Consider the following 13,433-nt stretch of genomic DNA (forward strand, 5'->3'; position numbering starts at 1 on the left):
CTCGGTTCCCCAGCCCCGGCCCAGCTCCCTAACCCCGCGTCCGTCCCACGCCGCCCCGGGACACGCCCCCGCCCCCAGGCCCCGCCCTCGGTCCCCAGACTCCTCCCCACGCACGGGCTCAGGTCCACCGCCCCTTGGGCGCTCGCCGGTTCCCGCGCTCTGGGCCGGACCGTACCTGCAGGCCGCCGCGCTTGTTCCAGGTGAAGATGGAGCCCGGGTACCCGCTCAGCGCCAAGAGCAGCTCGTGGATCATGCCCACGGCGGGACTCGAGCCCCTTTATGCGTCGCTCCTTCCTCCCGCGCCCTTCCAGGCAACCACGGAACCCACGGCTCCGTTCTCTACACGCGCGCAGGCCCCTGGGCTCGACGGTTCCTCCTGAGCCCACTCGCCGGGACAATTGCGGCGGGAGGAGCGGCCGTCAGAGAGGACGGTGCGCCGCGTCCCGGAAGTACGGCGCCCGCGGGGCCCACCCTCCGGGACCCACCCGCCCGCCGGCTCCAGCCCGGGCTCCGCGGGAGTCGGAGTCGCGGCGGCTGGCTTCGCGCATGCGCCCTCGGTGGCCGAGTCACCCGCACGGACTTCCGGTTCGGGAACTGGACTAGCAGGCTGGCGAGCCGGGCCTGGGGCCGACCTCGGGCGGCTGGGGCTGGCCCGCGGGCAGAGAGGCGAGTGGACTGAGGGACAGCCCGGGAGAGAGACACTCCCAGGAGTGGGCTGGAGGGTGCTCTCGGGCACCTTCGCCCGGTAGAAGGTCTCGGAGGGAGGCGAGGGGTTGCTGCACCGCGGCTCCGATAGTGACCTGGCCGGAGGGAGCGAAGACAAAGAGGCCGGAACCCCGCACCCGCCGCTCCCCGAGCTGAGCTCCGCGCCCGCGAGCCCCGCAGCAGCACTCGGCTCTCCTGGCCAGCACCCGAGCTCGTCCCCAGGAGACCCGTGACTGCTGCCCCCTCGGACTCCCTTCTCCCCGCCAACTCAGTGCAGCTCTCCCCCAGCCCACCGGCCTCGCTTCAGGAGCCAAAACCAGCCTCTCCGGTCGGGAGGTTTCCCGGCAGTAGTTCCCGAATATTTGCCGAGCGGTCACTTCTGCTGTGAGGACAAGCAGAGACCCAGTATTTGATTCAGTACTTGATTTTTGTCTGGGGTGGGAATTGGTAGCTGTGGAGTCCAGGGGTTAGGGCCGCCGTAGAGAGCCCGGGGGCGATCAGCTGCGACCCGCTGGACAGAGGCTTTGTGGGGCCGTGAGCAGGATGGTGACTTGCCTTTAGCTGCTGAGCTCCAGGTCTCCCAAACGGTTCGAAGTCACAATGCGACCTTGGCAGAGGAGCTAAATGGGATCAGAGTTGGGAGGTGGGGGGGAGAAGAGCAGACTATGTTCTCTTCTCTGCTGTTCTGCCAGGCGGCCCTGGGAAGTCGCCCGGGAATGCAGCTTTTGCAAGTTTTCCCTCCAGGCTCGGTTTGGGCTTGCTATCCTGAAGTCGGTGCTACCTCAGATGGCCATATGGAGCATATAGATGTGAAGTCAGGCCAGCTCTGGCAAGGCTTTAGACGTGTGAATATATTCCTTCTGATAGTGCCATCTCTCTCTACCCTAGGAAAAAACGCCTCTTGCAGAGAGAGACTCATCTGCAGGTGATTCTCCAAGGACATGGGAAGATAGGTGCAAGCCCCGGAACCCAGGCCCTTAAGTGGAGGGAAGCTGCTTTCTGCTGCGAATAATGGCCAAGCCCACTCAGAGAGGGAATGGCACTAGCTCGGAGACCTCACGACAGCGCTTCAGGAAATTTCAGTACCACGAGGTAGCTGGGCCCCGGGAGGCTTTCAGCCAACTCTGGGAACTTTGTTGTCGGTGGCTAAGGCCGGAGGTGCGCACCAAGGAGCAGATGGTGGAGTTGTTGGTGCTAGAGCAGTTCCTGACCATCTTACCCGGGGAGATCCAGAAGTGGGCACAGGAGCAATGCCCGGAAAGTGGAGAGGAGGTTGTGGCTCTGGTGGAAGATTTAGAAGGAGAGGCTGGAAGACCTGGACGCTCGGTGAGAAGGGAGGGGAACTCACAAGTGTGTGACTGGGCAGGGGCAAGGTTAAGGGGCCAAATTAAGGTGCAGACATGTAAAGAGGGGCACAATCTCCCTTGGTAATGCTTATACTTCTGGTCCCAGAACAGGTAACTTTTTCAAATACAGCTTATCTGGAGATGCTACCTGGGTGCATCTTTGCTACCCTGTCATCATGAATTATTCATAGATTCAGTTTTACTTAATTGGGAAGAAAGGGGATTTATGTTTTCGCCTGTAGTGGGTTTGCTATTTTGATCTTTGCCTTCTGGAGTCCCAGCTGCTCTAAGCGAACAGTAATGGAATCAGAATGACTCTTTTGGCTATTACCACCACCAACCACAACCCTAGCCATGTCCCCAAAGGATGGTGGTCTTTTTGGTGGGGTATTAAATAATCTCCTCTGGGAAGGCCCCTCATAATAACCTTGCAGTGACCATTAATGGGGGTTGTTTCTAGGTCACAGTCTCTGTGAAGGGGCAGGAAGTACGCTTGGAGAAGATGACACCCCTGAAATCATCACGAGAGTTATTAAGTGTTCGGCAGGAGTCAGTGGAACCTCAGTCCAGGGGTGTACCCAAGAAAAAGAGGGCAAGAAGCCCAGTCCTGGGACCACAGGAGCAGATGAACCCAAAGGAGAAGCTCAGACCTTTTCAAAGGAGCGGTGAGGAGTAGATTCACATGGGTAGATAGGATGCCATTCTAAGTTGGGAAGTGGGGTTTGGGAATAGTGAGTGGGAAAGGGATTTAGGAATGAGCAGTAACGATAGAGTATGTGGTGTTGGTTACCTCCTGAAGGCAGATAGTTCAGTCTCTGCTGCAGAAAGTATTCTTATATTTCCTCTTTTGATAAGTCTGCCAGAGAATGGTTCCCTAGTTTTTGTCAGAACTTTGAACGAATTTATTTCCTCTTGGTAATGATGGTACTAGGTCAGTATTTCCTAGATAAAATGTATTTTCTATACTTGAAGGTATATCTTCCTTTTAATAATTTTCCTTTTCCAAAATAAATTGTATTTGTTTCTTTAAGCTTTTCCTCAAACTCCATTATTCTGACATACTAAGTTTTTGTTACTTTCCCTTGGAAACTCTAAGTTCTACAAATATGTCAATTATGGAGAACTAAGTTATGTGTATTATTCTAATGAGGGTCCAATAGGTTAAGGCAGAGTAAGAATTTTACTTCAGAATTTCACTATTTTCTTTCAGTATAGCTCAACTAATTACTTAATGTTATTGTTCACTTGGTAATTCCTAGGACTCTCATAGCCTTCCCCATTGTCTTTGCGTCTAGTACTTATTCTTGTACATGATTTTGTAGAGCTTGTTTTTCTTCTTTGTACTCTGTAAAATCCATATTGTATGATTTTTCTTTGATCATTTCTTTAACTTGTTGAGGTTGTTCTGAATTCTGACTTTATCATTCAAGATGCTAGCCTTCTCAGCTAGCCTTCTCTGGTCTCTAGTCATCCAGATGCGATCCCTCAACCCCCCACATAGGCTTGTAGAATTAATCAGTTTGTGAACACCTGCCATGTGCTCAACACGTTGTAAGGCATTCTGCACTAAGGAAAGATGCCTGTCCTTAAAGAGCTTATAATATGATTGAGAACATAACAGCAAACATAAATATGTGCTGACTGAACTGTACTGAAACAATGTTAAATAATAACTTGTTACTCAATTGTGTGAGCATAATAGGAGTTTGACAGAGTGGAAGATGAAGGAGGGCTGTAGGGAAGGCTTCATGGGAGCATTGGCAAATACAGCTTGAAGAATGGGTTAAATTTGGATAGGAGGGGAAGAGCCTGATATGGACAGTGCCTAGTAGGCACTCAGGTTAAGATCCAGCAGTATATGGCATGTGAGCTGAGGAAGCAAGAGCCTGGAGCTAGGTAGGACAGTGACTGCTGCAGGTAGCTGGGAGTGAGAAGGTGAGGAGTCTAGACTTGGATGGTGGCAGTAGGAATAGAGGATATAGTAAGGGAAAAACCTTTAGAACTTGGTGACTGAGTGTGAAGGAGACAGATGAGTTGAGGACGATTTCCCCTCTGTTTCCCTCCTCCTTGAAATCTGAGTTTAATTTTCTAGCCCTGAGTGGAGAAATACAGGAGACAGGAGGTAACTGTTCCCAGCAGTGCCATGACCTGCCTACAAGTGGTCAGGAGGGCTTGGGAGCAATTTGGAACAGAATTATCTGCTCTGACATACAACAGAAGCTTTCCTCTCATCACCCTGTTCTGGAAAATAAATAGTTCTCATTTTTTGAGGTTTCATGTATTTCCCCCATTTTCTTCAACACATTGCACTTTCTGAAAATACTTCCTTAGACACTTGTAAAAACTATATTTTTATTGATTTTTTAGAGAGAGAGGAAGGGAGAGGGACAGAGAGATAGAAACATCGATGAGAGAGAAACATCATCAGTTGACTGCCTCCTGCATGCTCCCTTCTGGGGATTGAGCCAACAACCTGGCATGTGCCCTGACCAGGGAATTGAACCTTGATCTCTTGGTTCCTGGGTTGATGCTCAACCACAGAGCCATACTGGCTGGGCAGCCACTTTCTTTATAAGCCTCTTGGATAAAAAAGGCAGGTCTGAACTCAGGTATTTTTTTTCCTGATCAGTCCAAATTATGACATCCTTTGTTTGCTTTCCTGCAAGCAGGATTTCCATTTCCTAAATCTGGTGTGGTCTCCAGGTTGGAGCAAGGAGAGCCTTGGATCCCAGATCTGGGCTCCAAGGAAAAGGAACTCCCAAGAGGCAGTCTCACAGGAGACAGACAAATGCATGCTGACCTGTTACCATCCAGGAGAGAGAAAAGCAGCTGGGTGGATCAGGATCACTGGGGCTTTGAGGATGAGAAGGTGGCAGGTGTGCACTGGGGCTATGAAGAGACCAGAACTCTCCTCGCGATTCTCAGTCAGACTGAATTTTATGCGGCTCTCCGAAACTGTCATCGAAACAGCCAAGTATATGGGGCTGTGGCTGAACGGCTCCGGGAGTATGGCTTCCTCCGGACCCTGGAACAGTGTCGGACCAAGTTCAAAGGTCTCCAGAAGAGCTATAGGAAAGTCAAGAGTGGCCACCCACCTGAGACCTGCCCCTTTTTTGAAGAGATGGAAGCCCTGATGAGTGCTCAGGTCATTGCCCTGCCCAGTAATGGCCTGGAAGAGGCAGCCTCTCACTCTGGCCTGGCAAGCAGCGATGCTGAGACTGAGGAGCCAGGGCCAGGGAATTGGCAGCATGAGGAGGGAGCAGAAGAGGCCACAGCGGAAGAGTCTGACAGTGATGAAATGGGCGAGAAAGCCATCCCCCAGGACCCCAACAATTCGACTGCACCTGTCCTTTACCGAAGCCCAAGTGGTAAGAAGCTTTTCTTATTGGGCAGCGGTTCTCAACCTGTGGGTCGCGACCCCTTTGGCGGTCGAACGACCCTTTCACAGGGGTCGCCTAAGACCATCCTGCATATCAGATATTTACATTACGATTCATAACAGTAGCAACATTACAGTTATGAAGTAGCAACGAAAATAATTTTATGATTGGGTCACAACATGAGGAACTGTATTTAAAGGGCCAGAAGGTTGAGAACCACGGGGTTTTGGGCTTAGACTTGAGGAGTTATGAGCCTGGATGTGGAGTCATGAAGCTTAAGGTCACCTGCCAACTTTGCCACTTACAGAGAACAGAGAGGCACTTCTCAATTCCATTATATTTCATTCTGTGGGAAAGTCAGATAATAAAGAGTAGGGAATAATTTAGGTATTTTAAAGAAATACACTCAGCAAATTCAAGAGAGTCCTGAAAAGGAATATCATTGCTTCCATTTTTAAAAATTAAAAATTTTTCCTGACTCTATATAATAAAAGGGTAATATGGTAAGTGTCCGGTCTTCCGTTCAACCAATCAAAGCATAATATGCTAATGATATGCTAAGGCCGCTCAACTGCTTGCTCTGACATGCACTGACCACCAGGGAGCAGTCAACCGGTTAACCAGTTGCTATGACGTGCACTCACGACCAGGGGGCAGACGCTCTGGCTGGGGTCTGGCCAATCGGGACTGAGTGAGACAGGCTGGACATGCCCTGGAGCTCTCCTTCAGTCGCTCCCCAGCTGGCCAACCTCCCGTGTCCCTCCCCAGCCCCAATCGTGCACTGGTGGGGTCCCTCAGCCTGGCCTGCACCCTCTTGCAATCTGGGACCCCTGGGGGGATGTCGGAGAGCCAGTTTCAGCCCGATCCCCCAGGCCAGGCTGAGGGACCCCGCTGGTGCATGAATTCGTGCACCAGGCCTCTAGTTATAAAATAATTGAAGTTTGAAAAAAAACTTGGCACTACTTTATTTTTAAGAACTAATATTTATTAAGAACTTTATATGAACTGGTGCTTTATCTTTTACTCCCCCAAATCTCAAAGTTAGTTTGTTCCTTTTTACTTCAAATAGCATAGTGAAGGATTGCCCAAAGTTAGGGAAACATTTTCTGAGTCTCCTCTATGAGATTCGCAACACACACTGGCATTTTAAGAGGAATGAAAAGTCCTGCAGCAAGAAATCTTGTTTAACACTCTATGTTGAAATATCATTTGCCTGTGGAAGTTTTGTAAGTATCCTTTAATACTGTTAATGTAATTTTTACAATCATGTTGTTATGGAAAGGGCACCGAAGTACCAGTCAGGAGGCTTTGTTTCTAACCCTGACCACTAATCAGCTGAATGCCCTTAGTCAGTTACCTGGCCATTTCAAAGTTTGTTTCCCAAACTGTAAAATGGGGAATGGCAACAGGACTACATCTCTCAAATTTAGTTGCACTGTGAACAGTGATCTTTTGCGTCCATTTCTTAAATTATATGTTTGATGTTACTTTAGTTCTGTTCTAATCGTCTTCCTATCTTCTACTTTTTCCTCCCCTCCCCCTCCATTCATTTTCCTTCTTTTGTCACTGGAATAAATGTAAACCACAAACGTGGCACATGTGTCAGCTGCTATAATTTTCATTCTTTTCATCCTTTCCACTGCTTTTTCTGTCTTCTGATTCTCCCCCCACACTGTTTTAACATTTTTCATTGTTGAGGATATTACAGATGTCCCCATGTCCCCCCTCCCCTTCTTTACTTTTCAGTGAGTGGATGGTAATAGAAGCAATGTAAACTCCAGCTGGCTCTCAAGTGGGAAGAAAACTCTTTGAATCTCCCTTCCGTCTACCTTGGTTACCTTCAGGGAGCAGGGTCTGTAATCACCCTGATGAAGCACTGCCCAGGTGGGGCCTGCAGCACTAGCACGTGTTCAGGCCAGGAGATGCTGTCTGCTCTGCTCCCTTCCTCTTTCTGCCAGTCCTCTCCTAACGACAAGTGCATGACTATCAGGTCCTTATCTTGTACCCTTTCAGGTCTTTGCTGGGCTTGTTTCTTTTTTTCTTTTGATATTGTGGCAAGTGAAGAAGGGTCATAATAAGAGTTTAGGCAGTAGTGTGATTTTAAAAGAGATTGTTTCTTGGGGTTTTGAGTCATTCTGTGGGAAACTTTCAAAGAATGTTTAAAAGATGCAGATGATATGATTAAGGGATTGAGGCTATAAAGCCCTGGTGCTGAAATTTCTCTTCTGGTGGCAGGTGTACACTGGGGCTATGAAGAGACGAAGACTTACCTTGCAATTCTTAGTGAGACTCAGTTTTATGAAGCCCTTCGGAACTGTCACCGCAACAGCCAGTTGTATGGAGCAGTGGCTGAGCGGTTATGGGAATATGGGTTCCTTAGGACACCAGAGCAATGTCGGACCAAGTTTAAAAGCCTACAAACCAGCTATCGGAAAGTCAAGAATGGCCAAGCAGCAGAGACCTGTCCCTTCTTTGAAGAGATGGATGCATTGGTGAGTGCTCGGGTTGCTGCCCCATCCAATGATAGCCAGGAAGAAGACATAGCTTCTTGCACCATCCAGGAGACCAGTGAGGCTGAAACTGAGAAGCAAGCTGAGGAGGCAGAAGAGGCCTCAGAAGAAGATTCTGAGGATGATGAAGAGGATACTGAGCTACCCCCGGGGGCTGTCATGACACGTGCTCCAGTCTTATTCCAGAGCCCCAGTGGTAAGATCCTTTTACTTCTTAAGGTCTAAATAGCAAAGGGGAGGCAGTGAGATTTAAGAAAACACATCATGAGATTGAAGCCTCTTAACACCCAGCTCCTATGGATTCTTGTGACCACCCATCTCTTCCCCATGTGCCCTATCTATTAAAGGAGTTTAGTGAGGGGAAATAAATTACTCACTTGACTTGCCTCAACCCAAGATGATTGCAAACTTTGTAAATTTGCTATTATCTATATGTGAGCTGCTAGGTTTCTAGGCAGTTTACCTAGCAGGTAATCGGAAAATTAACATTTCCCAGTAGCATTCATGTACCCATAATAGGATGAAGTTGATTTTAAAAGTTCATTCTCATTTGTTTGTTGTTCTTATTTCAGCTTATATACCAGCTGTATGTCTGTTTAATATACATATTTGAAAATCTGGTAACCTCTTTCTTTAGACACACTTATGCAAAAGTTTGAGATTTCTGAAAGAATTGACCTTTGAATCTTAGCTGATGTATTATGAAGAGAATACTTCACTATGGCTTCCCTCATAGGAAGAATAATTCTGATTTTGGAGTCATACATGTATAGGGGTGGGCAAAAATAGGTTAAATTACCAACCATCATACCTAAAAGATAAATTATAAATAAGGATATGAAATAATATTATGACTAATACAAATAAATAATATAATGATTAATAAATAATACAAGAATAAATTTTGCATACTCACAACTATTAACCTACATTTGCTCATCCCTGTATATGTATGTGAATCTGGACTCTGTTGGTTATAAGTTGAGTAACTTAGAACCTAATCCTGTAAGTTTACTTATCTATGAAGACCTATCTCAAAAAGTTGCTGTAAATGAGGTACCATGGTGAAGCACCTAGCCAATGCTTGGGCACATGGTAAGTATTCAATAAAGAGTAGTTTTCTTTTCCAAAAGTTCTTTAGATCAACATTCTTTAAGGTTGTTCCATGGAGCATGAGTTCCGTGGGGGTATTACTATATTCCACTAAAAAATGGCTTCTAGGTTTAGGAAATGCTAAAAATCCCTCATGGAGGATCACAAAAAATTTACATATTTAAGGTTCTGAGATTTCATTTAATCTGATGAACCTCTATTTCACGGGGCATGTCTTAAGACCTGGCTTCTAGATAGAAGTACTGCTGACAGGTACAACACAAGCTGACACTCAGCATTCTTTTGCTCTCAGATTTAGTCCAGGAAATTTGGGATCCAGAGTTTATCTGAAATATCTGAAAATTCTGTAAATTCAAACTAAAAATGTGCAAGTATCTGCAAGTTCACAAAGCCTAGGCCTGGGGAGCCTGGCATTTGGTTCTTAGCTTTGGCATTAGGGTCAGTGCTTTAGGAGCATTTAGTGACTAGCTTTCCATAGGCAAAGAGAATGTTGTTAGTGAGACACTTCCTAGCACAGTTCTTCTCTTAGAAGGCTTACTGTTCTTTGGGAGACACCAAGTAGTCTTCTACCCTATTTTTATTTTCAACATATATTGGAATTTGAGCAGAAGGGGACACATATAATTCTTTTTGGATATACAAGTTTCCCAGAGTTTTCCTGGACATTCCCTTCTAATCCCTTTAGTTACTGGCAAAGAACATAAACTAGAGTACCATAATAGCCTGAGAAGAGGCAAAAATACAGCATTAGAATGTGTTCTTCCTGTATAAACATGGTGATAATTTTTAAAATCTGGCAGATTTTTCTTGTTATACTGAGATGATTTTCTGAAGATCCTGGGTATCCAGGAAGAATTAAAAGAATATACTAAAGAGCCCTACGTAGATGAGAAATGTGTGATAGGTTACCAAGGAGAAAAGTAAAACACTGAAATTTTAATAGATGTTAATTGTTTAGGATCTAGAACCCCCTAATTTTAATCTTTAATTATCTAGTGTGACACTTATTTTACCTTGGCAAAGAATCATTAAGGAAATGGATAACTTTAAAAATTATATTCTCATGGCAGGTTTTGAGGCTGGATTTGAGAATGAAGAGAATCTAAAACGGGATATTTCTGAGGAAGTACAACTACATAGGACATTACTTGCAAGGTCTGAAAGGAAAATTCGCCGGCATCTTAATCACAGTAAAGGCAGTGAGACTGAATGTAGATCAGGAAGACACTGGGAAAGGACCCCAGGAGAAAGAAGAGGAAAACCCACACTCCCAGAGAGAAGTTTGGATAAAGTTTTAAGTCATCAGAGACCTTACTTGGGAGAGAGACCCAATAAATATCTTCGATATGACAAAAGCTTTGGTCCAAACTCCCACCTCGTGCATCAGATAACCCAACAAGTGGAAAATCCATATAAATGTGCTGACTGTGGGAAAAGCTTCAGTCGGAGTGCACGCCTCATTAGACACCGGAGAATCCACACTGGAGAGAAACCTTATAAGTGTCTTGACTGTGGGAAAAGTTTCCGTGACAGTTCAAATTTCATCACCCATAGGAGAATCCACACAGGAGAGAAACCATATCAATGCAGTGAGTGTGGAAAACGTTTCAATCAGAGCTCAAGCCTTATAATTCACCAGAGAACCCACACAGGAGAAAAGCCCTATCAATGTGAAGAGTGTGGAAAAAGCTTCAATAACAGTTCTCATTTTAGTGCACATCGGAGGATACACACAGGAGAGAGACCCCATGTGTGTCCTGACTGTGGAAAGAGTTTCAGTAAGAGTTCTGATCTGCGTGCACATCATAGAACCCACACAGGAGAGAAACCCTATGGGTGTCATGATTGTGGCAAGTGCTTCAGTAAAAGCTCTGCTCTGAATAAGCACAGAGAAATTCATACACGAGAAAAACTTCTGAAACAATCAATGCCTAAGTAAGCCACTGAGAATCTATTAAAAAAAAAAAAGAACCTCAATAAATGTATTGAAACTGTTTGAAAAATCTTTCAATGGTGGTGAGATTCATCTCCTATCTGTGCTCAACTAGCTTAGGAAATACTCTAGGATTTACCCCACAGTTTGTTCCAGTTTCTCCTGGATCAAATTCCCAAGGCAGTCGTCTTAAGGATGCAAGGAAGATTTCAATCCCTCTCCTGTTTCCTTAACAGCGAGGTACAGTAGTAGATCCTCTAACATGTACCTTTTACTCATCCTGTTACTCAGCAGCATTTCAGAGAGAAGTTGTGAAACTTTTCTCACTCAGTAGGTCTAGCTCTTTATACAGTAATGGGAATACAAAAAGGAATGACTCTTCCTGCTCACTTCAGCCTGTGCCCAGAATGAAATACAGGTGGTCCCAAATTTACAACAGTTCACTTTGTGATGGTGCGAATATGATACACATTCAATAGAAACTGTCATCTAGGCTAAGCTTTGCTGTTTGGTATGTTAAGGACATTTTTACTTACAAATAATCCACTCATAATGGGCTTATCTGGACATAGCCCCATCGTAAGTAGAGAAGCCTTTATATTTGTCGTACACACTCTTCATTTACCTTTCAGGAGAGTCTAATGTCCATCTTGGTTCTCACCTAGGTGTTTTATATGGGGAAACAATGTAAACCTTGCATAAATATTGCAGTATAAACCCTGGATGTCTTAGTTTCTTTCAGGTCCTATAAGATCTGGAATAGAAAAATACTCCATTTACATCATCTAGTTTAATTTTTTTCTGTCCATTTCATCTGAATCTCATCTGTCCCTTGGTCCTGAAGCCCAAAGAGCAAGGCAACTGGATGAGATGATTGGGAAAGCAGTTAAAGCTGCCAACAGGGAATTCTCTATATTCTACACACTCCAAACACATAGTCTACTGTTAGGTTCCCCGTGGGTGCTCAATACTAACCTACAAGGAGCAGTAGCCACTGCCACATTGCCATGGATTGGGAAAACGGACCAAAGCAGCAACTGTTCACCTTAATGGCAAGGAGGACAGATGATCTTTGATCAGTTGAGTCCAATACACACACACACACACACACACACACACACACACACGCACGCATATATTCAACTGTATAAATCTATTTTGAAAAGGAGCTCTTTAAACACAAGTGTACTTCTGATCTTTATAATCAAATAGTATTAAATCAGTTACCTATATTTTCATAGTAGTATGATGAGCCCTGTTCAGCACAAATTAAACAGTCCCTGTCCTTACAATCTAAAATGACACTGACATGGACAAAAAAATAAGTACACATATATAGTTGCAAAGTTTTAAAGCTAGGTAGTACACTGCATAAATGTTAAGATCTAATGTATTCGAATTTGCTGTCAAAAATATGAGAGGTATTTGCCTTTTGTTCAGGAAAGCTTCATAAAACAGGTGTTCAAAGGAGGGGAGATTATTGGGTAAATTAGGATGGGATGAACTTTTCTAAACTGAGTGTTAAGTGAATGAGAAATGGGAACATAAGGTGTTTTGTGCAGATGGAGCAGAGGGCAAATGAAAGACTGTAAGGAAGTTTGGACAAAGGTTGGAGCAGCACAAAATTTCAGGAACAGGGCTGTGCAGAAGACAGGGAAAGAATCACCTCAGCTGAAGCATGGAGTGCCAGAGGCAGATCAGGAGGTGATGTTCCCATCATCTGTATTAAATCAGGTGCTGTGCTGCAGTTATTGATAAGGAAACAGCTGGTACTGGAGAAAAATGAGCAATTGCAGTAGACTAGCTCCTTTGGGAGACAAAGGTCCGAAAAGGTAGTATCTTGAGAAGATACTTTGATGGTTAAGTCAGGAAAGAGGAATGTGAACAGATGGCCAAGGCCTAGGATATGTAGCTGTATCACATTCACATTTAATTCGAGTTCTGTGGCTGGAATGTGATTGGGGAGAGGAGTGGGGAGATAGAATATTCTGTAATTCATAGCTTACTGTGTTAGATGAGAGATGAATTAGGGTTCTGATGTTGAGGGTTCCTAGTACAAGGACTCTAACATTTATTAGTAATTAAAGGGAGATGGTATCTCAATTATATTACCTAAGCAGACAGGAAGATATAAGAAACACGAGTCTAAAGCAATGCTTCAGATCTGATTTGGTTAGAGAAGTATGTTTTTTAAAATGAGAGGTTACTATATTTAGTATATGTATAGTCATGTGGGAAAGCACTGGTTGGGGTATCAACAGATATGAATTCTGGGTCCAAATGTCTTATGTGTAAGCCAACCTGCTTCCATTTCTTTTTCTGTAAAGTGGGATAATGTTTATACCTTAAATTTGCCTCTCAGGGATACCATGTTAATAAAGATTATATCTATAAAGTACTCAGTGTTTCTTCAGGTATGTTTAAAAATATATATGTGCAAAAAAAC

The 13,433-nt window shown here is 44.9% G+C and overlaps 2 protein-coding genes across 5 annotated transcripts in view; one reads left to right on the top strand and one right to left on the bottom strand.

Moving 5' to 3' along the window:
* TUBGCP4 (tubulin gamma complex component 4) overlaps positions 1-503 on the bottom strand; it is a 50,974-nt gene extending 50,471 nt beyond the window's left edge. Inside the window, exon 1 of the mRNA XM_070424053.1 lies at positions 176-503. Coding sequence (XP_070280154.1) covers positions 176-253 — 78 coding nt within the window. The 5' untranslated portion in view covers positions 254-503. The remainder of the gene's footprint in view (positions 1-175) is intronic.
* On the top strand, positions 133-13,385 carry ZSCAN29 (zinc finger and SCAN domain containing 29). 4 transcript variants are annotated; one of them, XM_070424024.1, is made up of 6 exons: positions 133-1,122; positions 1,594-2,031; positions 2,512-2,716; positions 4,721-5,419; positions 7,667-8,137; positions 10,125-13,385. In XM_070424024.1, exons 2-6 carry the CDS (start codon positions 1,717-1,719, stop codon positions 10,991-10,993), a joined length of 2,559 nt encoding a protein of 852 aa, XP_070280125.1. In that variant the 5' UTR covers positions 133-1,122; positions 1,594-1,716; the 3' UTR covers positions 10,994-13,385. The 4 variants fall into 4 exon arrangements, with proteins under 4 accessions (XP_070280125.1, XP_070280117.1, XP_070280134.1 ...); XM_070424016.1 differs by having other exon boundaries at positions 133-1,110; XM_070424033.1 differs by having other exon boundaries at positions 133-1,089.
* Positions 13,386-13,433: the final 48 nt, after the last annotated feature.

The sequence above is a fragment of the Myotis yumanensis genome, unplaced genomic scaffold (assembly GCF_028538775.1).
Source record: "Myotis yumanensis isolate MYYU_CA2020_CCGP unplaced genomic scaffold, mMyoYum1.0.hap1 SCAF_1, whole genome shotgun sequence".
Taxonomy (NCBI): Eukaryota; Metazoa; Chordata; class Mammalia; order Chiroptera; family Vespertilionidae; genus Myotis; species Myotis yumanensis.

Coding starts and splice junctions, on each gene's coding strand:
- ZSCAN29 (XM_070424024.1), top strand. CDS start 1,717: ATGGCCAAGCCCACTCAGAGAGGGAATGGCACTAGCTCGGAGACCTCA. Junction 2,717..4,720: donor CAGACCTTTTCAAAGGAGCG/GTGAGGAGTAGA, acceptor TCCTGCAAGCAG/GATTTCCATTTCCTAAATCT. Junction 5,420..7,666: donor CCTTTACCGAAGCCCAAGTG/GTAAGAAGCTTT, acceptor TTCTGGTGGCAG/GTGTACACTGGGGCTATGAA.